The sequence below is a fragment of the Stenella coeruleoalba genome (assembly GCF_951394435.1).
Source record: "Stenella coeruleoalba genome assembly, chromosome: 20".
NCBI classification, from domain to species: Eukaryota; Metazoa; Chordata; class Mammalia; order Artiodactyla; family Delphinidae; genus Stenella; species Stenella coeruleoalba.
Window position 1 is genome coordinate 36,327,707 of NC_137166.1, and position 27,156 is coordinate 36,354,862.

At 35.6% G+C, this 27,156-nt stretch overlaps 1 protein-coding gene across 1 annotated transcript in view; it reads left to right on the forward strand.

Annotated features, from left to right (window-relative positions):
• Positions 1 to 27,156, forward strand: part of ITFG1 (integrin alpha FG-GAP repeat containing 1) — a 236,527-nt gene that overhangs the window by 192,378 nt on the left and 16,993 nt on the right. The window contains exon 14 of the mRNA XM_079906277.1: positions 8,851 to 8,929. Within this exon, the coding sequence (XP_079762403.1) occupies positions 8,851 to 8,929 (79 nt within the window). The remainder of the gene's footprint in view (positions 1 to 8,850; positions 8,930 to 27,156) is intronic.

Sequence of the window (27,156 nt, forward strand, 5' to 3'; positions counted from 1 at the left end):
GCTCTCAGTCTGGCCAAATAAAGACAAATATTGAGACTGTACCTTTTCAGGGAACTGCCAGACAAGTCAAATAGTGATAATTCTCTGAGGATGGAACATTAGGGAGATCCACCCCTCCCTTTGCTGCTAAGCTGTTCATTTTCAAAGCTCCCTTAGTAGCAAAGCTATTGGTCTTCAGGACTACTTCAGAGCTGGGGAGGGGTTATGGGAATAAGGCAGATTAAAAAACAATAAACACTGTTTTACTGAGATTCAGTCGTTTTTCTTAGATACTCCTTGATTCTTGCAAAAAAAATTTAACAATTTTTGACAGTGTTCTTATTTCTTTTATGTAGACTTTTTTTGGTCCTTACTAGATCTAGAAGTGATTCTCCCCTACTCTATTACTTCAAAATCCATTGGTCTGTCTTGTACTTTAAATGATCTTTCATGTATGCATGGTTTTGTAACATCATGCATTGGCCATTTGGAAAATATTGGTTTACTGAGGTATGCATATCTTCCCAATTTTAACACGTTTCATCACATACTATTTTAAAATCACATTTGTTAATATCACTGCTGATCCCATAAGTAAAGTTTTTAGGTTTTAATGTGTCAGGCTCATGGTGGTGGATACAAGGCTTCCAAAACTCAAATTTCATTTATAAGCTCAAATTTTATCAGTAGCAACAAATACTATCAATTATCGTCCCAAAAGTGACATTCAGTTTGTCATTTTCAAGAGAATGTTGGCTGATACCCAAGTCTGAATAACCATAGTTTAGTGCCACTGCTAATTACCAACCCTTTTACCAATGGGATTTTTGGACTCCAGGGGTCTTTGCACCACATTTTGAGAGAACCACTTTGTAGAGGAATCAAGTCTGGATTTCTGGACCTTGTCTTTTAATATCAGAATGACTGGTGCATGGTGAGAAGTTAACTTCAGCTTTAGGACTCATAACAGACACTTGCTTACCTGATGTTTTTAATTGACTATAGGACAAAAGAGAAAAGCCTATATACATCTGTAAAATAAGATACTATGAATAGGAGTATGAAATTTTCCAAATGTGAATTAGAAAAAAATATTCAAGAATATAATTGGGAAGGTTCACAAAAAACAATACTTATAGCCCAAGATACCAATCTTCCAGTACATAGACTAGACTATGGGTAATAAAATAAATTTGAGGTTATAACACTCTGATAAATATAGCCTCATAAGTATTACCTCCAAGCCTCATTGCAATGAGACAGGTTTAAAATGTTAAAAGGCATACCCTATTACAAAGAAGCAAACCTAGGAGAGATGAAATAATTTATGTTAAGAAGTGTATACCACATTAGCAATGTTTGTTGCTAAGCATGTGAAGCAACTTACAGCTGATGGGAGTATAAACTGGTAATACCACCTCAGTAAGAAAAAGAATAGGCACTACCTGGTACAGTTGAAGATACATATATCATATGACTTTACAGTTCTGCCTCTGGGTACATAACCCCTGATAAATGTTTGCACTTGTACATCAGGTGACATACATAAGAATGCAGTGTTTATCATGGCAAAAAAATAAATGGGAACAAGCGTTGATCAACAAAAGAATGAAAAATATTTATGCTATAATCATACAGTGGAATACTTTACAGCCGTGAAAGTGAACTACAGCTACTCATCCTTAATCATGGATGAGTCTCAAATTAATGTATTTTTTAAAAAGTCACAGAAGGATACATATAGTATTATTCCATTTACATAAAAACTTAAAATAGGCATAACCAAATATATTTTAACATTTATGTATATGATAAAACTTATAAAGAAAAAAGTAATAATTGCATGAAGAAGATAGTTGAATAGAAGTTAAACTATGAAGTTAACTGTGATTTGCTTTAAAACTGCATATATATGCAGGAATCAAGATAGCAGAGTAGAACTTGGAGCTCACCTGTCCCCACAAACACATCAAAATTACATCTACCTGTGGAACAATTCCCACAGGAAACTAACTGGAAACTAGCAGAAGAACTCCTAGAAAACCAAAGCTGCAAGAAAGATCTCCGTGGAACCGGGTAGGATGGGAAAAAAAAGGCATTGGGTTGGGACCTGCACCCCTGGGAGGGATCTGTAAGGAAGAGAAGGTCCACACAGGCCGACCCTTGCCCTGAGGAGCAAGCTAGTTGAGCCACAATCTCGGCATTCCAGTCCTGAGGTCCTGCATGGAGGAGACAAACCCCCTTGCCTGCTGGGAAGTCTGCTGAGATGGACAAAAGGGCTGGAGAAGCCTAGACTCTACTCATAAGGAGTGCACATGTGCTGGCTTGCCAACTATCAGGGCAGAGAGAGCCTTGCACTGGTGGCTGCCACCTTGCTGCCCTTTCCAACTGAAAGGGGCAAACACCCCAGCCCCACTCACTCCACACCACAGCTTGGCATGAAATCTGGGAAAAGATTCAGTCTAGCTATGCAGAGACAGACTGGGGCACAGAAATATTAAAAATCATAGAAGAATACTATGAACAGTTATATGCCAACAAGTTGAACAACCTTCCAAAAAATGGACACGTTTCCAGAAACATACAGCCTGCCAAAATGAGTCAAGAAGAAACAGATAATTTGAACAGACCAATCACTGGAAGTGGAATAGATTCTGTAATTAAAAGAAAAAGAAAAAACTCCCAGCAAACAAGTCCAGGACCAGACGGCTTCACTGGGGAATTCTATCAAGTATACAAAGAACTTACACCTATCCTCCTCAAACTATTCCAAAAATTGAAGAGAAAGGAACACTCTGAAATTCATTCTATGAGGTCACCATCACCCTGATACCTAAACCAAAGACATTACAAAAAAGAAAATTACAGACCAATATCTTTAATGAATATATATGCAAAAATCGTCAACAAAATATTAGCAAACCAAATCCAACAATACAGAAAAAGGATCATACACCATTATCAAGTTTGAGTCATTCCAGGGTCACAGGGATGATTCAACATACACAAATCAATCAATGTGGTCCACCACATTAATAAAAGGAAAGACAGAAACCACATATATGATCATCTCAATAGAGGCAGAAAAAGCATCTGACAAAATTGAAAATCCATTCATGATAAAAACTCTCACCAAAGTGGGAGGGAATGTATTTCAACATAATAAAAGCCATTTATCACAAACCCAGAGCCAACATAATACTCAGTGGTGAAAAGTTAAAAGCCTTCCCACTAAATTCAGGAACAAAACATGGATGCCCACTCTCACCACTTCTATTCAACATAGTATTAGAAGTCCAAGCCATAGCAATCAGACAGGAAAAAGAAATAAAAGCTATCCACATTGGAAGGGAAGAGGTAAAACTGTCACTATTTGAGAGGACATTATACTCTATGTAGAGAACCCTAGTGTCTCCACAGAAAAACTATTAGAACAAACGAATGAATTCAGCAAGTTAGCAGGATACAGGATTAATATATAGAAATCTGTTGCATTTCTTTATACTAATAATGAAATATCGGAAAGAGAAAGTTAAAAAAAAATCCCATTTAAAATTACATCAAGGGCTTCCCTGGTGGCGCAGTGGTTGGGAGTCCGCCTGCCGGTGCAGGGGATGCGGGTTCGTGCCCCGGTCCAGGAGGATCCCACATGCCGCGGAGCGGCTGGGCCCGTGAGCCATGGCCATTGAGCCTGCGCGTCCAGAGACTGTGCTCCGCAGCGGGAGAGGCCACAGCAGGGAGAGGCCCGCGTACGGCAAAAAAATAAATAAAATAAAATAAAATTACCTCAAAAAAATAAAATATTTAGGAATAAACTTAACCAAGGTGGTGAAAAACCCATATGCTGAAAACTATAGAACACTGATAAAGAAACTGAAGATGATTCAAACAAATGGATAGATATCCCGTGCTCTTGGATTGGAAGAATTAATAATGTTAAGACAGCCATACTGTCCAAAGCAATCTGCAGATTTAATGTGATCCCTATCAAAACACCCATGACATTTTTCACAGAACTAGGACAAATAATCCTAAAATTTATATGGAAGCTCAAAAGACCCAGAATTGCCAAAGCAATCCTGAGAAAGGACAATAAATCTGGAGGTATAACCCCCCCAGACTTCAGACCATACTACAAAGCTAAAATAATCAAAACAACCTGGTATTGGCACAAAAACAGACACACAGATTAATGGAATAGAATAGAGAGTCCAGAAATGAGCCCAACCACCTATGGTCAGTTAATCTACTACAGAGGAGGCAAGAATATACAATGGAAGCTGGAGGGACCAAAAGCTAGTACAATAGCCTTTGCCTCCCTCCTCAGCTTCTAAACTTATCAGACGCAGGTGAAGAGAGGAAGAAAGAAAACCAGAATATTCCTGGACTACAAGAACCTGACCAATCACTGACAGCCACAAGCCTGCTGCCTCCACTGCATCCTGTCTGCATGTGATGGGTGTGCTCCTGATTTAATGCCTCTCTCTCTCTCCCCTCCCCCCCTTTTCTTCTTCCTCTTCCCCTTTCTCCTCCTCCTCCTCCTCCCATGCCCCCTCTGCCTTCCTCCTCCTTTTCCTCTTCTTCTTCACCTCTCTCTCTCTCTCTCATTCTACAGCGTGCTGTGGGTTTGTGCTAATAAATTTGAGAATGTTCGGGTTCTGTCCTCTCAGAGTGACAACCGGACAGAGGAGGAATCACAGAGAGGTTTCATATCAATTAAGACCTGTGTTGAGTATCTCTAAAGAACGGTCCAAAGTGAGCAGTTCTTAAAGACTCTTTCCTGGGGACAACAATGGGTTACGGTCCATCCTGTCTCAAGAACTCCTGATTAATAAATGAATCCAGGTCCCACCCCACCCCAGAAACTGGGTGGGCTTTTTTTTTGCTTCCTGAAGCTCCCACCAGTCCATTGGCTTCAGGGAGTGCGTGTGCTGTGGGAGGCCTCCATCCCATCTGAAGCAAGGAAAGTAACGGCCCAACACAAATTCTTCCAACAGGACTCTTTACTGAACATACACACTACCCCAGGAAGAAGTACCAGCATGGAAAACTACTTTAAGTCACAGAAGCCGAAGGAGCTAAAATTTAGCATCGCACAGTTTTCTGTGAGATGTATGTGCAGGATCAGCAAGCATGGGAAATTGGAACCAACCCCTGCAGGGATTGCCTTGGGCTACAATCCAATTGCCTTGGATTCTATAAGAAAAATCCCTTTGAGAGAGCGTCCCATTCAAAATTTATTCATATGTAGCTTAAAAGCCACCCAGGTTGTCCTATCACCTGCAGCAATTATTCACATGCAAGGGAGCCAAGAAAGCATATCCTACTTTGAAGGTCAAAGAATCCCAAAAATACAGGAAAGGTGTGTTTTGGGGGACAGTGATAATAGTGTTCAATTTGTGGGATAAGACCAAATTATAAAGTTGTTATTTTAAAGGGCTTTTAAATGCTACACAGGTTGAACTGCCAGCATCCTGAAGAATTATAAATACAGCTTCATGTTTTTGTGAAAATGCCATATATTCATTTCAAAAAGTGCTTGGTTCCAGTTTTATTATCAGTGCCTGTCAGTACAGCACGATGTTTAAGAGTGTGGACCCTGAAACCAGACTACCTACGTTTGATTCCTAACTGCTACTTACTAGACATGGGGCCCTGTGCAAAGCCCTCATTTTTCTCATCTCGAAAATGGATAAAACAGACTGTTGAGCCAATGCATATAAAGTTGTTACTACTGTACCTGGCATACTGTAGATGTTCAATAAACTTTGGCTATTATTATGATTGTTTCTAGGAATCTAAAATTCTCAGCATATTCACTGAGATCAGGGTAATACTAAAGACAGTTCATTGAGACCTGGTAAATGCTATAAATGCACAGTGAATTCTTCACTTAAAGCTCTACCAATATTCAGTGCCTGAACACAATCCTCACTTCTCTAGCTGAGACACTGCGTTTTGATGGTATTTGATCATGACATCAGAAGAGACTAAATTCACAGAAAGACTTAGAAATTCCACTTGCTCGTAAAATAGGATAACTGAATAAAAAAAGAAAAGTATAAAATTTATTTAGACTTCCACACCAACTCTATTTTATCCTCCAAAAGGAGTGTTTTAGGGTCAATTTCACTAAAAATTAAATTTATTAAGGGAGATAATTCAAGCAGTTATGCTAATTAACAAGTGTTAGAGCCATAAGATTAGACAGTTAGCTTAACACTGTCTATGTTGTCCAGATAATTAGATGAAAACTTTCCTTTTATTTATTCCATTAGCCCAGCTAATTTATGGTAATTCCCTATAGCCTTCTTGCCTATAGATTTATTTTATGGATCTAAGAGACCTAGATTCTATATAAAAATTAAACAACTGGGGATTTCAGAAGCAACATGAAAAATATATATATGTATACAGTAGAGAAAAGACAGTCTCTTCAACAAGTGGTGTTGAGAAAGCTGAACAGCTGCATACAAATCAATTACAACACTCCTCAAACCATACACAAAAATAAACTCAAAATGGCTTAAAGACTTAAATATAAGACATGACACCATAAAACCAGAAAAGAACATAGGCAAAACATTCTTTGACATAAATCATAGCAACATTTTCTTAGATCAGTCTCTCAAAGCAAAAGAAATAAAAAGAAAAATAAATGGAAACTAATCAAACTTAAAAGCTTTTGCACAGCAAAGGAAACCATCAACAAAATAAAAAGACAACCTATATAATGGGAGAAAATATTTGCAAATGATGTGACCAACCAGTACTTAATTTCCAAAATATACAAACAGCTCATACAGCTCAATAGCAAAAAAACAACCCAATTAAAAAATGGGCAGAAGACGTAAGTAGACATTTCTCCAAAGAAGACCTACAGGTGGCCAACAGGCTCGTGAAAAGATGCTCAACATCACTAATTATTAGAGAAATACAAATCAGAACTACAATGAGGTATCACCTCACACCAGTCAAAATGACCATCATCAAAAAGTCTACAAATAGTATATGCTGGAGAGGGTGTGGAGAAAAGGGAACCCTCCTACACTGTTGGTGGGAATGTAAATTGGTGCAGACACTGTGGAAAACAATATGGAGGGTCCTTAAAAAACTAAAAATAGAACTACCATATGATCCAGCAATTCCACTCCTGGGTATATATCTGGAAAAAATGAAAACTTTAATTCAAAAAGATACATGTACCCCAGTGTTCATAGCAGTACAATTTACAATAGCCAAAACATGTACAATAAATAACCCAATCAACAGACAACTGGCTTAAGAAGATGTGGTGTATATACATACAATGGAATATTACTCAGCAATAAGAAAGAGCGAAATATTGCCGTTTACGGTAACATGGATGGTCCTAGAGAATATTATACTTAGTGAAGTAAGTCAGACAGAGAAAGACAAGATATCATTTCTATGTGGAATCTAAAAAACAATACAAATGAATCTATATAAAAAACAGAAACAGATTCATAGACGTAGAAAACAAACTTAAGGTTACCAGAGGAGAGAGGAAGCAGGGAATTTTATTCAATATCTTGTTTTTAATAACCTTTAAAGGAATATATGGGAAAAAATAGCTGAATTACTATGCTGTACTCCTGAAACTAACACAATATACTTCACTTTTTCAATTATACTTTAATTTTTTTAAAAACATGCGTATCTAAAGAAAAATGCTTTCTTTTGCCTATCTACAAACAGCAATATAGATACAGAATTTTGGTAATTCTTTCATGGAAGTAGTATGTTGTACAAAGCATAATATTCTTCTTTCTACATAAAAGTACTTCATTAACAAGTTTGCTTTTATTTTTTGTGTGATAGTCTATTATGAAACTTATTCAATTAGTAATATCTTATGAGTAATTCCATTCTTGTAGCAACCTGTTTTCTCATGGTCATTGAAACAAATGGATTTCTAAAGTTCTTAAAATATCAATCAGGTTATTCTAGAATCAATGAAATTAATTAATTTCTTGTCTGTCATCTTGAAGGAAATCATTTGTAGTGCATAATTAAACTATCTAAACTTCTTTATTAACTTTTCCCTACTTTATTGGGAAGCACAGTAGAATTTTTAATTCTGCAAAGTGTTCAAAGCATTTCTTGATCATTTTCTCATCTCTTCTTAGGATACCCATTGCAGACATTGGTTTCTTTGTACCCCATTTAATTAACTTTGATTTCTAAAGGGAATAAATCATTGTATCAAGGTGTGAGGAATGTTCCAGAAATAGGGAACAATACACAAGTTGGAGATAAACCTCACCATTGTAACTAGGCTCTGCCAGTGATGTTTTCCTTGAGTGGAAAATAATGTATTCTCTAAGTCTAGTGCAGGAGATAAAAATGTTTTGGAACTACTCAGCAATATTTTTTATTCTTTTATGATTATTATGGATGGATTTTATTTATTTTTGAGAAATTTTATTTATTGAGAAAATGTAAACTATGCCCAGTCTGTTCCAGAAGGGAAAAGCAATGCTATGTTCAACAGAAATGTCATAATAAAACTATTCCAGGTGGGACCAAAAGTCGTAAAGAAAATTTTGCCTAAAATATTCATCCTTATGTAATAAGAAAAAGACATGATTAGATCTTAGAAATATCTAATAAAATTAATGAACTGTATAAATACAACTATCAAATCATTTAAAGTGTTAAGAATTTTCTACTAATACAGGGTGTTTTTAATAGATAACACTGGTTATCTATTTATGAACATGTTCTCTAAGTAACTGCCATCTATGTAAGAATTTTATGGAGGAGTGTTTACTTTTTGTAATAGATTTGCCAGAAACTTCAAATGATGCACTTACTTTCCAAGGCTTAACTATTTCTTTGTTATTGCAGCCCTTTGGAGTGAATCAGCCTGGACCTTATATCATGTATACAACTGTAGATGCAAATGGATATCTGAAAAATGGTTCAGGTAAGACTTGATATGCATAATAGCACCTTTAATCAATATATTAATGAAGTAAACTGGATGACAAAAATTATCATCATGTTTTCACATTCTTTATAAAATCTTCACTTTTTATATTATATGTTGTCTTTCTGTATACTTACATCAGTAGATTACAAAAGGTCCTCATGACAAATATATTAACATTAAATTCTTCGTATATCCCTGTTGTATGGAGCCACATAATTATCCTTATTTTTCAGTTGAAGTAACAGAGAGATTGGGAGCATTTACTTCAGTTATCTTGATCAAAGTATGAAATAGTAAATTAGTTAACAGAGCTTGTCTTAGAAGAAGTAAAACTTAGGACTCCAATCTACTCCTAGATTAATCCTAGCTTCTTCATATGTGGACTAGAAAACTAGAAAATCCTAGTTTTTTCATATGTGGAATATTATACAGATTTATATAATATTATGTAATCATATGTTTTGATATATGATTATAAAGAAAAATCTTGTTTTACATTTGAATAAAGGGAAATGCAATCAATCAAGACAAAAGGGAAATAAGACTAAGCAAAGGATGTCTGATCTTGACAGATGGCTAGCTGGCTGAGATACGATCCAAATCACCATAAATACAACTGTGAACATTTCAATTCTCTCAGGAGGAAAAGGAATCCTCACAATTCATATGCTTCTTTGAGAGTGCTAGAGTCCTAACCATGAAGAAGTACGTGTAAACAGAGCTACTGTTACTCTCCATTGTTAAATGAACTAAAAAAAGGGAAGAACTCATTATATAGCCATTTTCATTTTATATAATGGCATAACATAACATACCAGAGTGCATTTCCTTTTAAGCTAACTGTACACATGTAATACTGCCATCATGCTACTGCATCAGCACAGAAACATTCCATGAAACAAAAACTGAAAAATTCAAGGAGAAATTTACAGACTCAATTACAGCTTACCCTTGAACAACATGGGAGGTTAGGTACGCCAACCCTCTGTGTAGTTAAAAATCTGCCTATAACTTATAGTTGGCCCTCATTCCTCCGTATCCTCCAGTTCAACCAACTGTGAATTGTATAGTACTGTAGTATTTACTATTGAGAAAAATCTGCATATGAGTGCAACTGTGCAGTTCAAACCTGTGTTATGCAAGGGTCAACTGTATAGTCAAATACATTAATGTACCACTGTCAGTCAAGGAAACTTAAAATAAATCTGGATATAGTTGATTTGAACAAATTACTTATTTACATTTTAATTCATATATATATTAAACTGTATATAAAAGATTCCAGGACCAGCGGGTTTTATTTTTTATCAGTTAACACTTTGAGACTTTCAAGATGCACATAATTTTAGTTCTAGATTAGATGTTTCGGAATGCAGGGGGAAAAAAGATCAAGTTACTTATTTCATTTCATGAAGCTAGTATAACTTCATAAAGCTAGTATAATTTTATGGCTAGTATACAAAGCCATTATACCCAAAAGCAAAAACTTAGCTGACTGGTGAATTATCAATCAAAACTGCTATCTAAAATACTAACAATTTAAATTCATCTGTATTTTGAAAGAATTACTTACTTAAGACCATCAAGTAGGTGATTACCTCGGGAATGCACTGATGGTTTAAAATGGGGAAATTTTCTTTAATATCATAACAGTAAATCAATTTTTTAAAGATTTGCCTCCCTCTTTTTTTTTCATATAATGTATATTATGTAAATCTTTCCATGTCTGTTCATCTAGCTAGTCCTAATTTTTTTTAATTGAAGTATAGTTGACTTATAGTGTTATATTAATTTCAGGTGTACAACATAATGAATCAATATTTTTATAGATTATATTCCATTTAAAGTCATTATAAAATATTGCTTACATTTCCTGTGCTGAACATTATATTCTTGTATCTTATTTATTTTATACCTAGTAGTTTTTAACTCTTAATTCCCATCCCCTGTCTTGCCTCTCTCACCACCACTCTTCCCTCTGGTAACCGCTAGTTTGTTCTCTATCTGTGAGTCTGTTTCTGTTTTGTTGTATTCATTTGTTTGTTTTATTTTTTAGATTCCATATATGTAGAAACATACAGTATTTGTCTTTCTCTATCTGACTTACTTCACTAAGCATAATATGCTCAAAGTCCATCCATGTTGTTGCAAATGGTAAAATTTCATTCTTAGTTCTAGTTTCTTTTGGAATTGTTTTGTATGTAGATACAGTAACTGGATAATTTGCTGGGGGTGGGTTTCAATATAACAATACAACAGTAAAGATCTATGTGATATATTTTTGTGCAGTTAAATGAATAATTCTCACTTCATAGAAAAAATCTAGAAAAATACTCATCAAACTGTAAACATTTATCTTGGAAGACCAAGATTTCAAGAGATTCACTTCCTATTTGGTACATTTCTATAACTATTTACTACTTTTAGTCCTTTTTATTTTTTTATTTTATTTCATTTTATTTTTTTTGCGTTACGCGGGCCTCTCTCACTGTTGTGGCCTCTCCCATTGCGGAGCACAGGCTCCGGATGCGCAGGCTCAGCGGCCATGGTGCACGGACCCAGCCGCTCTGCGGCATGTGGGATCTTCCCAGACCGGGGCACGAACCCGCATCCCCTGCTTCGGCAGGCGGACTCTCAACCACTGCACCGCCAGGGAAGCCCCCTTTTTATTTTTAAAAGATAAATTTTACAGCAAATTGAAACCTACCAAAGATTAGATATAGAAGATATTTTTTAATCAGTGATTGTTGTTCACAATATATATTTATTGAATCTCTGCTACAAACTAGGCATTGGTACCTAGTAGGATATCTTATTAGATGCTAAAAACCCATTCAATAATATTCACTACACATTGCTGTTTTTTTAAGTAAATGGAAAAATATTTCCTTAGCATGATTGCTTTTTAATTTACTCCAAAACAATAATGGAACATTGAGTTTATTCTCACTCAATTATATATTTACTTCTTCCCTGGATTAGGAAGGAATTTGTAAGCATAAACGCAAAGTAGAAAATATCTGTAGAAAAGATAAATGCATAAATCAAATGAACGCATACATTTTCATTGCAAAAAATCATAAACAAAGATAAAAGACTATAGCAAACTGGGAAAATCTAAATGTCTAACAATTGAGAAATAATAAGTTATGATATCTTATAATAATTTCCAGCCTACAAAATATTTTAGAATAATTTTTGATGAAATGAACAGATGTTTATGGTATAACACTTGGGAAGGAGGCACATCTGTGTGCATAATCCAAATTGTGTGGGTGTGGGTGTGGAGTTTTTAAGTGAACCCATGTATAGGAAAAATATAGAAAGAAAATGACATAGAAACGTTACCGGGAATACCTCTTGGTTGTGGGATTTTGTTCTTTATTTTTTGCATTTTAGTTTATACACTGATCATATATTGCTTTTAATTTGAGAAATATGTTAATAATAAGTAATCATAAATATTTTTAAAAGATTTCACACATATGCTATATTTCATGCATAAATATATGTTCTAAACAGGGAAGTGGCACTTAATTTAATTGATTTAGGAAGTACTATTATGAAAACCTGCCCCAAATTTTAAAGGATGAAAATTACTAGTTTAAATGTTAATTAAGCATGTTGAAGTCTAAAGAAAAATTACTTGGTTAAACTATACCTTCCAACCCATACAGCCCCACTAGTAGAGAACTTTCCACTCTACGAAGAGAATGACCACATATGAATACTTCAGAAACTGTAACCCTGGTTTTCTTATAGAGCAGCTAAAGGTCACTACTCATTAGTGGATCATGAAATGAATTTAATGGGTTCTGTTAAGGGCTTTTTATTTAAAAGAATAAAAGGTAGAAAATATCAAGTGTATCCTACATTTAGTATTGTTTCACGAAAGCTTTATTTTAGGGTTTGTGTATCTGTGTCCTTACTGGGTGGTGACATAAAATGTAGTTTTTACTGTGGGCTGTGATCAAAAAAGTTTGAAAGCCACTGCCAGAGACAATAACATGCCTTAGTGTTATTCAAAAAAGGCCTGGCCTAATTATCCTTTCTGCTTGTAGACAGATCTTATTGTTACCAAATACTCTGTGGTCTTACTCCACTTCCTAGCAAAGCGTGAATAGCCAAATATTATTAGACAGTTATATTACAGAGGAGTCATTAATTTTCTAAATAACCATTTACTACTCTTGTAAATTAGCCAGAGACCTGCAATAAGTACCCGAATTTCCTAAATAATATTTAATAAGAACTTAGTAGATAGGAGCATGTAGGGCAAATTGTATGGATTAGGGAGTTGTTGGTCATTTCTAAATAGTAACACTATTAGACCAAGAATTGTTTTCTACCTCTTAAATTGCTTATTTGGCCCTGCTGTTATAAAATCATTTCCCTTTAGTCCTCTAATGTTACTATTTGTTAACATATCTGAGAAAAGCGTAAGTAACCTTTAACTACTGTGCACTCTTCATCATATGCTTCAAATATAAGAGCAGTTAAAATGTATGGTAGACTGATATGAAAGGGCAAAAAAGCATTTGGATTAGGTATAACAAAATTCATATTGATGGTAAACATTAGATTATTGAGAAAAAATGATTTGTTGTAACATATAAGCACATTGTCTTTCTATAATTTTAACCTTTCAGGTTTCTCCATTTTAATCAGTAATTGTCAATTACATCTTCCAGTGTCAAAACACATTTTATTCTTTATGTTCATTTCTCACAAAACACATTTTATTCTTTATGTTCATTTCTCATTCTTTATGTTCATATTCTTTATGTTCATTTCGCATATTTTCTGAAATTATCTTCAAAGTATAGTCATGTTCCATTATTCCACACATAATTATCCGTAAAAGAATTTTTTTAGTCTTGAGTCATTTTATTTTAATTACTCATCACATTTTAAATTCTCATACCTAAAAATTTTAGCTTGAGCAATACTTATTCAGGCATATTTTTGTGTCAAAAATCATAATTCATAACAAGATAATGGAAATAGTTGTTATGCCCTGCTGTATTATCCATGGCATTCTTCTTATCTGAAAGAATGAATTCTTGCAAGAAGAATCATTCCCTTTCCTTACCTCACACCAAGTAAAGACCTCACAGGAATAGTCAAGTCCACAGAGATAAAGATGAGGGCATGGCGAATAATGATTTTTTTTTTTTCACTGCAGTGAAAGAGAGAAAGGGAAGGAGGGAAAATATGGTATAGTTCTAAGCAGTACTGATACATCCTCTTCATTTAATTGTAAATTGAATTAATTAATTACAAGAAATACAGAGAGTCTGAGAAACTGTAAGGAAGTTTACAAATTATTCAGCTATTCAGCAATTAGAAATCCCATCTACACAGATGCAAGTGGGTCACAGTCATATTCTGGAAAACCGAAAGAAAGAAAATAAGAAACTGTAGTGCCGGGCTTCCCTGGTGGCACAGTGGTTAAGAATCTGCCTGCCAATGCAGGGGACACGGGTTCAAGCCCTGGTCCGGGAAGATCCCACATGCCGCGGAGTGGCTGGGCCCGTGAGCCATGGCCGCTGAGCCTGCGCGTCCGGAGCCTGTGTTCCGCAACGGGAGAGGCCACAAGGGTGAGAGGCCCGGGTACCGCAAAAAAAAAAAAAAAAAACCTCATAGCAGCCAAAAAACATTTTTAAAAAAAGTATAAAATATATTCATCATCCTCAAAAAGTCTAATTTATTTGGAGAGTAAAAACAAGAAAAAACAAGATGATAAGCCATTAATTAAAGATTTTTAGAAGACTAGTAACTTTCTGGAAGATGACTGACTTCACTATTCACAGGCCCCTTCTATAAGACTTAGGTGTCTAGAGTGTGGAGTCTTAAAAAAAGACTAGGATTCCATATCATTACCTATAAGACTTCGTAAAAATTTGATATCCTTCTCCTTATTTGCCTGGATAACTGAACATGACACTTTGCCAGGTGCTATGAATGTGCAAAAATATCAAGACGTTGTTACTTTATATTTCAAATATCAAGAACTTTATATTTCAGGAGCTAGACATAGGTTTTTGTTTTGTTTTGTTTTGCGGTATACGGGCCTCTCACTGCTGTGGCCTCTCCCGTTGCGGAGCACAGGCTCCGGACGCGCAGGCTCAGCGACCATGGCTCACGGGCCCAGCCGCTCCGCGGCACGTGGGACCCTCCCAGACCGGGGCACAAACCCGTGTCCCCTGCATCGGCAAGCGGACTCTCAACCACTACGCCACCAGGGAAGCCCGACATAGGTATTTTAAAGTGTCTTCTTAAATAGTAATTACAAAGCAATAAGTATCAAATTAATGGCAACAATAAGTACAATAAGAACTCAAAGAAGAGGCCATTGTGGACTGACAGGTGACATTTTTGTGAAGGAAGTCTTCCTTTGAAGGATTGGTGTATAATATGGATCAGAAATGAACAAGAAGTAATATAGATTTAGCATTAGCAAAGTCAAAACATGAAAAATGTAATTTTATTCGGAGCAACACAAAAAGGAAATAATTTGACAGTCAATAAAGAAAATCTTGTTCTGTTTTTTAAAAACAACACACAAATGCTATAATATCTTTGAATATTTTCTTTTTATTTTCATAAGTACATTGAGGAAAAACTCTAGTATCCTAGACAGATATCCCCATTGGTTTTATGTAGTTGCTTTAGTGTTTTTGTATAGCTTGGCAAATGGCCTGGAATTTAGTATAGATTGGTCTTTACACAAAATATTTCTTATTTTAAAATTTAATTCAGTGAGCAGTTTACTAACCATTATAATACATTTTTACTTAATTGTGTACATTTATAAAAAGTAGCAATTTAAAATATGAATGCTACTTAATTTATTTCAAGATTTTATATTTTTTTAAATCAATAAACAATGTAAAATAGGCCTGGTTGCCCATTTCTTGAAATATATTTTAAAATAAAGAAAAGAAAGAAGAAACAAATGAATGAAAAATCTCTGTTTAACAAGTACGGTACTGGGACTTCTGATTTCCGGTCCAACATGTAAAGAGCTTGGAAATCATACTCCCATCCTCCCTTCCATTCCCACCCCTGCCCCAGCCAAATGATGACCAAAATGAAAATCAACAACTCTTCTTAGATCCATTAGAGAATTGAAGACACTGGGCAAACCGCAGCCCCCAAAACTGGAAAGACAGACAAATGCATAAAATGGCAGCTTACCAGAGCAGAAGCCACAGCTAGGGCCAGCCACTGGCAGGAACACTTAAAGGGTAATTCTGGGGGCTCAGTTTGAGACTAGTTTAAGAGATTAAAAACTCCTACCTTTGGGGACCCGAACTTTCAATATTTTTACCTCTGTGAGCCACACAGGTTCTCAGGGTCAAGATCTAAGAAAAATCCTCTTGTGCTTCTGTCAGGAGAAAGGGGGAAAATAAACATTTTCAAGTACTCCCAGAGCTACAGTTCTTCTTAACAAAGGCCTGCCCTCAAGGGAAATTATTTTATGAAAACCTAACCAACTTTCCTTTTTACCAGAGCCTAACTGACTTGGTGGTAATGAATATCCAGCTCTAGCCCCCTTAATTTAGTCTTCCTGTCTCACCTTCATAGGTGAGAGGGGAAAAGACCTGAGAAGCACTTATGAAAGTCACAGCCCAGGGTCATAGGCTCACTAAAAAACTGAGACCTAATCACAGGACTAGAGAACACTTACCCGCCCCCTACATCTTACCACCACATCAATCAGGCTCCTATAAAACAACAGGGGAGCAAGGTTCAAACCCTACTTAAAAAGGAAACCCAAAGATAACAGAAGAGACAAAAACAAGGACACTACAGGAAATTTTAGCCTCCGACACCTACAGCTACAGCAACCAGTAAATGCAATCTAATTCATAGCCAGATAAACATAAAACCTCACACTAAAGACCTGTTTACCTTAGTTCTTTTTGCTTGATACATCATGTCCAGCTTTCAACAAAAAATTACAAGGCATGCTAAAAGGCAAAAAAACAAAACAAAAAACCCCCACATTTTGAATAGATAAAGCAGGCATCAGAACCAGACTCAGTTATGACAGAGATTTTGGAATTATAAGACTAAGAATTTACGGTAACTATGATTAATATCCTAAGGGCTCAAATGGAAAAAAAAAAAAAAAGGAAATGCTAGAAAACAAAAACACTGCAACAGAAATGAAGAATTCCTTTGATTGGCTCAGCAGCAGCTTGTACATGGCCGAGGAAAGAATCAGTGAGCTCGAAGATGTCAATAGAAACTTCCCAAACTAAAGAGCAAAGAGAAAAAGGAATAAAAAATATAGTTTATCTTAATGAATATTGAAGTGCAAACTGCTACACTAGTGGCCCCAATGACTCATAATATAGTCTCCTTCCACATTGACTGTGCTTAACCAAGGGGACATCAGCAAACATGACACAAGTATAGCCTTGATAAGCTCTTAGACTTTGAGACTTACCCTCTTGGGATGCTGCCCTGAGATCTGCCCAGTCTAGTCACCTTAAGAATGAACGATTGTAAGGAGAGATGCCTACTCGGGCCTCCCAGCTGACCTGCCAGCTGAATGCAGCCATGTGAGTCAGCCCAGCCAACCCACAGAATCATGAGAAAGAAACTGGTATGGTTGTAAGCCACTAAGCTTTGAGTTGGTTTGTTATACAACAATAAATAATCACTAGAAGGAATGTATTCTGTTTGCTTAAGAGCCAAATATAAAAGAATTTACAGAGATGAACCTGTCAACAGTATTAAAAAGGTATGTTTGAGAAGTGCAGACTTGAGTAGACAGTAAAGGGAAAGAAGTGGAGAGAAGGAGAAGTTGAAAGCTTAAGCGTTTAAGAGAATGTGCTTACTGACATTTCACAACTTTAATCACGTCCTCTAGGAAAAAGGTACATGTGAAATAAGTGACTTTAGTAAAGGAAAAATTCAAGGTATATTTGTGTTTTGTGTATGTTGATAGCCAAGAATTGCATCTAGGTCTCTCCAAGTTGACTAACATGTGACAGATACCTAGTCTAATAAACATTTGTTTATTAGACTAATAAACATTTTATTAGTTTAATAATAAAATAATTATAATAAATATATTAGATATATTAGACTAATAAATAATAAATAATATATTTATATTATTTATATATTATAAATATATTGTTTATATATATATAATATATATATATTATATATATAATATATATAATATATATATTATATATATATTAGATATATTAGACTAATAAATAATAATAATTAGACTAATAAATAATAATTATAATAAATATATAAATATATTAGACTAATAAAACAGTTTATTAGTTTATTAGTCTAATAAACATTTGTTTATTTATAAAAATAACCTATCTTGCAATTTGTAACTAAAAACACTGCCTCTCACCTTCGATTTATAAAGTAGCTATGTGTCTTTTATCCCTATTTCAGAACTAAACAGTTTTACTCCCTTGTGGTTTTCGTCACCCCCAAAAAACACAGCTCATAGCAAAATGCCGTGGCCTATGGGTTTGCCTCTCAAAGAGGTATAGATCTCCAACTTGAAAAATAAAGTGCACTAAAGCACAAGCCAAGCTTTCCCATTTAGCTAATTTATACCACACAGTCCACTTTGGAAACCAGAGTTTATCTTTTTAATCCAGAGAGTGACAGCTGGAACATAATTGCACATAACCTCAGAAAAGTTTACCTCCTTAATACAACTCTGTACAGGAGCACTGACCATTAAATTAGACCTCCACAGGCAATAGCACCCAATGCAGTTTGGCTTTATGAGAGTTGTAGATTTATTTTATTGTTTCCCTTTGCATTATTTTTTCATGCATTGGCAATGGCTTTTATCATTCCTTCATTAGGTGCTATGTGCATTAAGCTCTAGAAAAGCAATTATCAAAATCAAACTACTCAGTTTCTCAAAAAGTTAAGCATAGAGTTACTGTATGAACCATTAATTCCACTCCTACGTATATTCCCAAGAGAATCGAAAATATATGTCACACAAAAACTTGTACATCGATGTTCATAGCAGAATATTCATATTCATAATAGCCAAAAAGTGTAATAAGCAAACCAAATGTCCATCAACTAATAAATGGATAAACCAACTGTGGCATATCAATACAATAGAATATTATCCCATTAAAAACATGAAGCATGCTATAACATGGATGAACCTTGTAAAACATTATTCTAAGTTAAAGAAGCCAGATACAAAAGGCTGCATATTACATGATTCCATTTATATGAAATGTCTAGAATAAGCAAATCCATAGAAATAGAAAGGAACTTGCAGGTGAGGGTTACCAGGAACTGGGCCAGAGAAGAAATAAGAAGTGACTGCTAATGGGTCCAGGGTTCCTTTTTGCGGTGATGAAAATGTTCTGGAATTAGTGGTGACAGTTGTACAACCTTGTGACTATACTAAAAACCACTGAATTGTACACTTTAAATTGGTGGACTTTGTGGCATGTGAATTATATATCAATTTAACAAAAGGAAAAAAACTACTCACATTCTAAATTTATAGCTGGGAAGTAGGTTGACAAGTAAAGCTTGAACCAGTGTTCTAAGCTTCCTGATTTATTCCAAAAGAGAAATCAGAAAAACTTCTATGAAAAAATGATGTTATACTGTTTTTCAGGAACTAATATCAAGTTGAAATTCAACCTAAGAAAAAAACAGAAAATATGAGGAATGATTATATAATAATAAAAATAACAAATAACATTTGTAGTTTTGCAGTTTTAAAAGCATTTTTATATACATTAAAAGTTAGGGCTTCCCTGGTGGCGCAGTGGTGGAGAGACCGCCTACCGATGCAGGGAACACAGGTTCGTGTCCCAGTCTGGGAAGATCCCACATGCCGCAGAGCGGCTGGGCCCGTGAGCCATGGCCACTGAGCCTGCGCGTCCGGAGCCTGTGCTCCACAACGGGAGAGGCCACAACAGTGAGAGGCCCGCATACCGCAAAAAAAAAAGTTAAGTACTGTTGTTGTAATTGTCTCATAAAACCCATTCAGTAGGTGGTATTGTAATTCTGATTTTATAGATGAGGAAACATTCAAGTTGTATTTTTCTGTTGTTGTATGTTTAAGCATCCCCAGGTCAAGATTTGTCTTTTTCATCTCTGTAAAAGGCATACAGTGTGCATTCAGCAAAAGTTAAGGTGAATGAATAAACAAATTAAGGCTTAGGGAGGGCAAGGGACTTTCTAAAGATCAAACAAAGCAGTGTGGAATACTGTCTTTGGCATTCAAATCCTGTGTGCTTTCCATAATATCACATCACAGGTCTCCTGTGTTAAGGAACACATTTGTTCAAGTTCCAGCCTTTAAGCTGATATCAGTTATTTTAATTCAAAGCCAAAATGGAGGTCTTCAACAGCAGTCATTGATATGACATATTATTAGACCTCAAAGAAAACTAAAGTTAAACAACTGTACAAACTTTACTTTGTTGTTTACTACCAAACCTTCAGGTTAGTAGAGCAGACATTTACCAAGTGCCTGATATGTGTCAGCCACTATACTGGGCCCTAGGAATGCGGCATAGAAATGATTAAGTCACTAGATTGGAAGCACCTAAGCACCTCTTCTTATGGAACTATTTTCAGTCTAGTAAGAGGTTCTTCCACATATTTCATCACTTTATCCTTGTCAGTTATCTAGAAGCTGAGTTCAGAAATAAGTCAGAATACTCCAAAGGATTAAGTCAGACGTCAGTGGATTCCTTTACTCTCCATTATAAGCCACCTATTGACTACCAGGAAAAGAAGCCAACCATTGTTTTAAGAAAATTTCTATAAATTGCTACAATCCTAACTTCTGAAATACAGGAATTTAGCATTTAGGCATGTAGCTTCATGAACTCCCTATGTAGTGTTCACTTACTATAATACAGGCTCTTTCTTCTGGATCCACATTCTATAGCACCTGGTAACACCACATATTTTTAAAGGTATTAACTACTTTCTGTACATGGATTATGCCTTTCTATGAAGACAGCCTATTTCTTGTTCTTAAACTGATTACTAAGTAGGACTGTTAAAAACCAAGGTGTGTTTATATAGCGACGTTAAATTAACATGTCTTAGATTTATAATTTGATCACAGATTAAGGTGCTTCTCCAGTCAACAGAGTGCCTGATATATAGCATGGTGCTTAATATCTATAGAATAAACAAACTAATTAATCACAGAATTAGTAAGTGATTAGTGAGAATCCACTTACACTGGAAGCTAGCTTTATGTGCCTTAGTCATATAAGCCAGTAGAAGATTTTACCATCAAGCAGAGAACAACTGCTTCATTTCTTTTTTCTATGTGGGTTGCCATCCATTTAATTTAAATCAGTGAATTTTAAGACAAAAATAAGAAGAAGCTATGATTTAGTAAATGTTTTAAATATCAAGTGTCTATAGCCAAATTTTAAAATTAAATTCCAATATTTTTATTGTACTCAGTCAAAATTTCTTTTGGCTCCCCCTCACCTTCCAAATCTATTTTGCCCTCTTTTTTTCCCCACTTCTGAATTCTGGTGTGGCATTACAATATGATGTTGAGAAGTGCAGGTAAGTTTAGCCTGTTGACAATAAGGAGCCTTTTTGCAATTACCATGTTCTATATATAGGAATTAGCTGTCCCTCCCTAAAAGTGGCTAAACACTTCAGCAATGAATTTAAATGTTGAAAATCATCACTGTTTTAATACATTTGATCACTTGTTTTCTTTGACTACTATTCTATCTTAGTTGATAATTTATTGTTTAAAAAGTGGTCACTGGTATATATTACCAGAAATCATCCTACTGTAACAGCTATGATATTCTATATTATCCAGAATATTTGGGACAGTGTAGTCACAGATCAACTCAGTATTTTAGTAAGAAGCCACAAAGGTCACCTTAGATTTTTTAAATAACTTCCACAGAGTTAGAATACATATATGTAGCATCTGACATAGGGATTCTTTTCTATAAAGTTTACATGTAAGTTGTTTGAAACTTTTTAAATTATTTAAAATATCAGGAAAAGGATTATATTATCAGAGTAGATCATAAACACCAATTTCACTGCTAAAGTTTTTCTGGCTAGGATATCTGATTTGATAAACATTTACAATGAGCCTTATCACATTAGATAACACAAATTATTACCCCAGGGTGGCATTCAAGAACAAAGAACCATGATAATTGTTATAGCTAGGAAGATTTTATTAGCTATATCAGAAACTTACTCTGTTGGCAACTAAATTAGAATAGCAGCAAATGAAAGTATTTTTAACCTTTTAATTTTATTACTTGTCAATACCTTTTTTATCCACTGATTTTAATAGAATCCTAATCACTCTTGATAACGCAATAACATAAAATATGAAAACATATTTTTCTTTCAAAGTCTTAGCTTAATTTTTCTTGACTTTAGTCTACCATTTGTTATTATCCAGCTTGCCATTCTCACAATTATAAATTCTCCTCATAGAGAAAAACATTTTCCCCTACCTGATATTCTAACCGTTTTCTTACAGGAAAATATAATTTAAGACACACACCACAGGGGACAAATACATGACGATGTTTCTTTAACATCCTCCTACAAGCAGTGAGAGTAGTCCTAAATTTTTCACTCTACCGATTATAACTTTTTAAACTATCTGGAATGAGCCAGAGAACCTGAGCTTATTCTAGCATCGGTTAAGGGCTAGTCCATAGCCAGAGGATTGTCATGTTCATAATTGTATCCCCTGTGAACATAATCGTATTAAAGTTGATGTCTGTAATAGAAGATCAACAAGATAAACCAGGCTCATCTCACAGAAGAATTGCTTAAATACCTCAGGCTTTAGGTATAGAATGGGACCATCACAAAGCCTAAGGTATGCTCATTGGGCTCAAATGCCCTACAGTCTGGATTTACAAAATCAACAAATGCCATTTTAACTGGAATGTCTGTGTAGAAAACGTTACAGGTTACCATATCATATCCTAGGACCCCACAAATACAGAGATCCAAACAGTAAAAGAAATGAACAACTGACATTGGTGGGGAGGGGAGGAAATGGTATTCTGTCATTAGAAGTCCTTTTTATAGAGCAATAAGACAAATATCACACTTCTTTTTCAACTGAAAAAAAAAGGATCACAGGTAATGATGAAGGATGTGGCATTTGGAATTAAGCTACCAAAATGAAAATCCCAGGGCTTCCCTGGTGGTGCAGTGGTTGAGAGTCCGCCTGCCTATGCAGGGGACACGGGTTCGTGCCTCGGTCCGGGAAGATCCCACATGCCACGGAGCGGCTGGGCCCGTGAGCCATGGCCGCTGAGCCTGCGCGTCCAGAGCCTGTGCTCTGCAACGGGAGAGGCCACAACAGTGAGAGGCCCGCGCACCGCAAAAAAAAAAAAAAATGTGGTTTTGGCCAAATTGTTTGACCTCTTGATTTCCTCATAATAAAGTGAGGATAATTGATGTCACAAATGTCTTTTATGTATGTATTATAAATTGTTCAGAATTCTTATATATAACTGATACTTTACCTTTGGGTAGACTGTCTTTCTGTACTGGTATCTATGTGGTATAAATTGATACAGTATTTTTGAATTGGAATATGTTACAAGTCTCAGGTCTGACACATTTGTAGGATAGAAGTTCTTTCATTTACTCATTCATTCATTGAACAAATATGTACTGAGTGCCTAATATACGACAGGCCTATTCTAGGCTCTTATAATATAGAGGTGAAAAAAACAGACCAATTTCTCAGCCCTCATAGAGATTACATTCTAGTAGGTGAAAAGAGGTAATAAACATAATAAGTGAGTTGTTTAATACTATGTCATGGTTAGGAGGTGATATCTACTGTGGGGGTGGGGAATAAAGCAGGGTAAGAAAGATACAGAAGGAGTTAGCAGTTTTATGTAGGGTGGTCAGAGTGGCCCTCTCTGAGAAAATGTCATTTGAACAAAGATTTGAAGGATATAAGGGAGTCATACATATAGTTAACTTTTGAAAAATACTCCATGTAGAGGAGAAAGCCAGAGCAGAAGCCTTAAGGTATAAGCATTCCTGGAATTTCCAAGGAACAGTGGAGAGACCAGTGTCTTGGAGTAGAATGAAAGAAGGGGGTTAAGGAGTAGAAGATGAAATCTGAGTTAAATGAGGGCATGGAGTGTAAACTGAGTAAAACAGTAGACTATAGGAAGAGCAAGAGCTAAAGCAGGGAACCTAATTAGAAAGCTAGTAAAATTATGGCTTGAAATGATGGTGGCTTTGACCACGGTAATACTCATGCAGGTAGAAATGTTGGGATTGTGGATATTTTGGGATTGTGGATATATATTTGATTTTTTGGCAGACTGGGTAGAGGATATGAGGGGGAAAAAGTACTGTAACTATAGTGTTACTGGCCAGAGCAAGTAGAAAGATGGAGTTGCCATAACTGAAATGGAGCAGGTATTGGAAGAAAAATCAGGAGCTCTGGGGTTTTTTTGTTGTTAACTTTTTTCTTTTTTCTCATTAGTCATCCATTTTATACACATCAGTGAATACATGTCAATCCCAGTCTCCCAATACATCACACCACCCCCCCCACCCCCCACTGCTTTCCCCCCTTAGTGTCTATACGTTTGTTCTCTACTCCTGTATCTCAATTTCTGCTCTGCAAACTGGTTCATCTGTACCATTTCCTAGGTTCCACATATATGTGTTAATATACGATATTTGTTTTTCTCTTTCTGACTTACTTCACTCTGTATGACAGTCTCTAGATCCATCCATGTCTCTACAAATGACCCAATTTCGTTCCTTTTTGTGGCTGAGTAATATTCCATCGTATATATGTTCCACATCTTCTTTATCCATTCGTCTGTCGATGGGCATTTAGGTTGCTTCCATGACCTGGCCATTGTAAATAGTGCTGCAGTGAACATTGGGGTGCATGTGTCTTTCTGAATTATGGTTTTCTCTGGGTATATGCCCAGTAGTGGGATTGCTGGGTCATATGGTAATTCTATTTTTAGTTTTTTAAGGAGCCTCCATACTGTTCTGCATAGTGGCTGTATCAATTTACATTCCCACCAACAGTGAAAGAGGGTTCCCTTTTCTCCACACCCTCTCCAGCATTTGTTGTTTGTAGATTTTCTGATGATGCCCATTCTAACTGGTGTGAGGTGATACCTCATTGTAATTTTGATTTGCATTTCTCTAATAATTAGTGATGTTGAGCAGCTTTTCATGTGCTTCTTGGCCATCTGTATGTCGTCTTCGGAGAAAAGTCTATTTAGGTCTTCTGCCCATTTTTGGATTGGGTTGTTTGTTTTTTTATTATTGAGCTACATGAGCTGTTTATATATTTTGGAGATTAATCCTTTGTCCGAGGATTCATTTGCAAATATTTTCTCGCATTCTGAGGGTTGTCTTTTCGTCTTGTTTATGGTTTCCTTTGCTGTGCAAAAGCTTTCAAGTTTCATTAGGTCCCATTTGTTTATTTTTGGTTTTATTTCCATTACTCTAGAAGGGGGATCAAAAAATATCTTGCTGTGATTTATGCCAAAGACTATTCTTCCTATGTTTTCCTCTAAGAGTTTTATAGTGCCCGGTCTTATATTTAGGTCTCTAATCCATTTTGAGTTTATTGTTGTGCATGGTGTCAGGGAGTGTTCTAATTTCATCCTTTTACATGAAGTTGTCCAGTTTTCCCAGCGCCACTTATTTCTCCATTGTATATCCTTGCCTCCTTTGTCATAGATTAGTTGACCATAGGTGCATGAGTTTATCTCTGGGCTTTCTATCCTGTTCCATTGATCTATATTTCTGTTTCTGTGCCAGTACGATACTGTCTTGATTACTGTAGCTTTGTAGTATAGTCTGAAGTCAGGGAGTCTGATTCCTCCAGCTCCATTTTTTTCCCTCAAGACTGCTTTGGCTATTCGGGGTCTTTTGTGTCTCCATAAAAATTTTAAGACTTTTTGTTTTAGTTCTGTTAAAAATGCCATTGGTAATTTGATAGGGATTGCATTGAATCTGTAGATTGCTTTGGGTAGTATAGTCATTTTCACAATATTGATTCTTCCAATCCAAGAAAATGGTATATCTCTCCATCTGTTGATATCATCTTTAATTTCTTTCATCAGTGTCTTATAGTTTTCTGCATGCAGGTCTTTTCTCTCCCTAGGTAGGTTTATTCCTAGGTATTTTATTCTTTTTGTTGCAGTGGTAAATGGGAGTATTTCCTTAATTTCTCTTTCAGATTTTTCATCATTAGTGTATAGGAATGCAAGAGATTCCTGTGCATTAATTTTGTATCCTGCAACTTTACCAGATTCATTGATTAGCTCTAGTACTTTTCTGGTGGCATCTTTAGGATTCTCTATATATAGTATCACGTCATCTGCAAACAGTGACAGCTTTACTTCTTTTCCAATTTGTATTCCTTTTATTTCTTTTTCTTATTGCCGTGTCTAGGACTTCCAAAACTATGTTGAGTAATAGTGGTGAGAGTGGACATCCTTGTCTTGTTCCTGATCTTAGAGGAAATGCTTTCAGTTTTTCACCATTGAGAGTGATGTTTGCTGTGGGTTTGTCGTATATGGCCTTTATTATGTTGAGGTAGGTTCCCTCTATACCCACTTTCTGGAGAGTTTTTATCATAAATCGGTGTTGAATTTTGTCAAAAGCTTTTTCTGCATCTCTTGAGATGATCATATGGTTTTTATTCTTCAATTTGTCTGTATGGTGTATCACATTGATTGATTTGCATGTATTGTAGAATCCTTGCATCTCTGGGATAAATCCCACTTGATCATGGTGTATGATCCTTTTAATGTGTTGTTGGTTTCTGTTTGCTAGTATTTTATTGAGGATTTTTGCATCTATATTCATCAGTGATATTGTTCTGTAATTTTCTATTTTTGTAGTATCTTTGTCTGGTTTTGGTATCAGGGTGATGGTGGCCTCATAGAATGAGTTTCGGAGTGTTCCTTCCTCTGCAATTTTTTGGAAGAGTTTGAGAAGGATGGGTGTTAGCGCTTCTCTAAATGTTTCATAGAATTCACCTGTGAAGCCATCTGGTCCTGGACTTTTGTTTGTTGGAAGATTTTTCACCACAGTTTCAATTTCATCACTTGTGATTGTTCTGTTCATATTTTCTATTTCTTCCTGGTTCAGTCTTCGAAGGTTATACCTTTCTAAGAATTTGTCCATTTCTTCCAGGTTGTCCA